This window comes from Pterocles gutturalis, unplaced genomic scaffold, assembly GCF_000699245.1.
Source record: "Pterocles gutturalis isolate BGI_N339 unplaced genomic scaffold, ASM69924v1 scaffold880, whole genome shotgun sequence".
NCBI classification, from domain to species: Eukaryota; Metazoa; Chordata; class Aves; order Pterocliformes; family Pteroclidae; genus Pterocles; species Pterocles gutturalis.
This window is the reverse complement of record NW_010145441.1, coordinates 14,569-15,276: the sequence shown is the minus strand read 5'-3', so window position 1 is coordinate 15,276 and position 708 is coordinate 14,569. Positions and strand designations below refer to the sequence as shown.

Here is a 708-nt window from a genome sequence, read left to right as displayed (position 1 = left end):
TGCAGGCAACGTCCTCATCGGCTTCTCCAGGTGCTGTGCACGGCGTGTGGCCGTGTTTGGGGACAGCAGGGGTTTCTCCCAGCACTATGGTGGGACCATTGGAGATGTTATCCCCAGCAGAGCCCAGCTCCCACTCCCCAGAGCAACCCTGACCCATTTAAACCCTCTCTCCTGCAAACCGCAGCGGTTCCCACCCCAGTTGCTCTATGGGGAGTGGAGGAGGGTTGTGCTGGGAGGGTGACCCCAAGCCTCCTCTCCCCACACAGCGGCGATGGCTATGCCCAAAATAACGAGCTGACTCAAAAGCCACCAGCTGTCAAGTACCGACCTGACCAGCACAGCGGCACCAGCACCGGTACAGCACTGGGAGAGCCCTTGGGGAGGGGAGGATGCTCCATGCTGGGTGTACGTCCCCAGCACACGTCCCTGCAAGGTGATGGGCTGGTGAAGCCATGGGGCAAGGGCTGGCCACCGAGAGCACAGCATGGGTGTCCCATGTCCTGCTGTGGCTTGCCACGGCCACGCTGGCTCTAGAGGGAGCCTGGAGACCTCGCGTGAGGTCCATGGCTGGGGAGGGTTGTCCCACGGGATCCCCCCTAGCACACCCTCCAGCTGTGCCGTTCTCCCCCAGATGTGCGTGGGCTGTGGATATACAGGCTGGACAGTGGCTCCCGGGTGAACTACAGGCTGCGGTGCCTGGCGTGGCTG

At 63.0% G+C, this 708-nt stretch overlaps 1 protein-coding gene across 1 annotated transcript in view; it reads left to right on the top strand.

Moving 5' to 3' along the window:
- Positions 1-708, top strand: part of MUC4 (mucin 4, cell surface associated) — a 10,435-nt gene that overhangs the window by 2,220 nt on the left and 7,507 nt on the right. Inside the window, exons 6-7 of the mRNA XM_010085367.1 lie at positions 6-30; positions 267-355. Coding sequence (XP_010083669.1) covers positions 6-30; positions 267-355 — 114 coding nt within the window. The remainder of the gene's footprint in view (positions 1-5; positions 31-266; positions 356-708) is intronic.